The sequence below is a fragment of the Nothoprocta perdicaria genome, unplaced genomic scaffold (genome assembly GCF_003342845.1).
Source record: "Nothoprocta perdicaria isolate Ctin4 unplaced genomic scaffold, notPer1 scaffold_2, whole genome shotgun sequence".
Classification (NCBI taxonomy): Eukaryota; Metazoa; Chordata; class Aves; order Tinamiformes; family Tinamidae; genus Nothoprocta; species Nothoprocta perdicaria.
Window position 1 is genome coordinate 9,974,912 of NW_020455204.1, and position 2,406 is coordinate 9,977,317.

The 2,406-nt window shown below is 51.9% G+C and overlaps 1 protein-coding gene across 1 annotated transcript in view; it reads right to left on the reverse strand.

Moving 5' to 3' along the window:
* The window catches only part of NWD2 (NACHT and WD repeat domain containing 2), a 42,535-nt gene extending 41,961 nt beyond the window's left edge, over positions 1 to 574 (reverse strand). The window contains exon 1 of the mRNA XM_026037498.1: positions 7 to 574. Coding sequence (XP_025893283.1) covers positions 7 to 574 — 568 coding nt within the window. The remainder of the gene's footprint in view (positions 1 to 6) is intronic.
* Between the last annotated feature and the right edge of the window lie 1,832 nt (positions 575 to 2,406).

Here is a 2,406-nt window from a genome sequence, read left to right on the forward strand (position 1 = left end):
TCCGACCGGCCGCCCGTGAGCGCCGGGACTCCTGGCTCGGGGATCCCCCCTTGGGAGGCGCCGCGGGGTGCGGGGGGGGGCGGTTCGGCGCTTTAAAAGGAAGGGAGATGGTTCCCGTTCCCGTTCCGTGCGCTCCGGCCACACCGGCCGGCCCAGACGCCGCGTGTAGCGGCGGGCCCGTGGGGCGCGGGCCGGAGCCGGGCGGCGCCCGGGGCTCCCGCGCCCCGTCCCGCGCGGAGGGGCCGAGCGGCCTCCCCAGGGCTCCGCTCCCCTTCCCTTCCCTTCGGGAGCGAGGGCGGCAGCCACATGGGCCGCCCGAGCGCTCCCGGCAGCGTTCCGGGCGGCCCTGCCTCGCTGCCCTAAAGAAATCGGGCTTATGCAAAATACAGAGCAGCTCCGTTGCCCGTGCTTGCTGCTGCCTTGTGAGCCCCGTGCGCGGTAAGTTCTGGGCGAGTTTCAGCAAAACGTTGACAGAAGGGCAGGTTCCAAACGAGCAGTCCCTGTGAGCTCCGTGAGAAGAGCTGGGCAGGGGAGAGGAGCTCAGCTGCGGAGAGGGAAGGATTGCAGGTACCATTACTGATGCTCTTCAGCACCGGATGGAGAAGTTGGGCCGCTGTCATGGGAAAAAATGCAGAGCCCAGAGTACCGAGAAATCGGGAAATACCCATTTCTGTCAAATTTCACTTCCTGTAAGGTTCTCTGGTGGCCAGTAAGGGGCAGATTTTGCCTGAAGCCTTTAACAAACGGCATTCATGTTTCTTTCTCCATGGATTCTCCAATGTGTTATGTAAGGCAGGCTTGTGTGGAAGCTTTGATATAATTCAGTTAAAAAGTCCAGCAGCTATGGTCTAGGACGTGAGGTTTTATATACAACTGCTTGCAAAACTATTGGTCTCACGTGGGCTTGGCTTAGCCCTCGTATACTCAGTATCAGCAGTGACTGGTGCCCCTTTTTGTGCCTTGTGTCCCTGGCAGATCATTTCTCTAATACAGATCTGCAAAGCGGCTCCTGGAGCTTGCAGACAGCTAATGAATGCACGAAGGAGATGATTTATAGTGTAGGCTGGACTGCCTCTTACGTACTTTCCTGGGACTAGCTCATTTTCTCCTCTTCCATAAAGTACTGGGCAGCCCTTTCATACGAGTCCAGGCGTAGCAGCATCCTGATGCATCCCAGCATCCCTGATGAGGATGCAGGGATTCTCACTTCATATTGCTGCCGCCTAAGAACTCTGATCAACAAATTTCTCAGACAGCTTCTTTGCAAAATTAGTCTCATTGATCTACCTCTTTGCCACTCCAGCCATAATACAGTGTGCTTTATGGCTCCTTCTGGCAGTCGTTTTTACTAGATTCAAACCCCGCATTTGCAGCATTTGAATCCTTTTGGAATTTTGTCTTTGATGGTGCTGACAATAGCATCAGCTTTTAATGGAATATGTTGTCTCAAGAGCCCGGCCTGAATAAATGGGAGGCTTATCATTTCCAGCTGCACGGCCTGTCTCCTGCCTGGACGTTCGCGCTCTTGCGCGGACTTGCAGATAGTTGCATTGCATATGAACTATCTTGCAGATAGTTGCACTGCATATGAAGCAGCTCCCTCTCGCAGCCTGCAGCCTCCCACTCGGCCGTGCACCATCCGTGCCGCTCTGCATTACGTTTTGGTCTGAAAACCGGCCTGCCCCTCGGCGTGACTCAGCCCTTCCTGTCGTGGTGGCTGCCGCCCCAGTGAGAACTGAGACGGGCCCATGCCACGGCTCCAGCCTGCCTGCATTTGGGACGCAGCATCTTTAGATTCAGCTCCTGTGAATATGCAGCGCAGGGAATGGAGCGAAATGAGGCTGGAGAGGATAAAGAAATGACTGCAGAGCAACTAATTTGTGCCTTTACCTGAGACTCTATCAGTAGGGAGGCGTCCTGGGCTAACTCAGTTTGGAGATTCGTTGGCGCTTCTCCTTAGATAATACATTTCTTAATTTGTGAATTCAACAAAAGGCATATCAAAGAATGTCATGTAAATTCAAATGCAAATTATAAAGAGAATACTGCTCTATTCATTAGGAAGCATAAATCAAAATTACTCTATTAAATTTCATATTGAATAAATAACAGGTTTTGTAAGTTTTGTCAAGTGGCAGAATACACATGGTTACAAAGGAGGTTTAAGCATCAGTCTCCATATTTGAGCCCCAAACTAGTTGTGTGGAAGCCGTCCGTCTGAGCACAGCTTCCCACGCAATAGAAATGATGGCAAAGTATCAGGCCTACAGGCCTGACCCCAACCTCTCACACTGACTTTGGTTGCTTTGGGGAGCACATTTTTAATGTCTGGCTTTAAAGTTAATGAAAATTATACCATTGTGCTGGACAGAAGTAAAACCAGATATGTGATTCTGCAAGAGATTT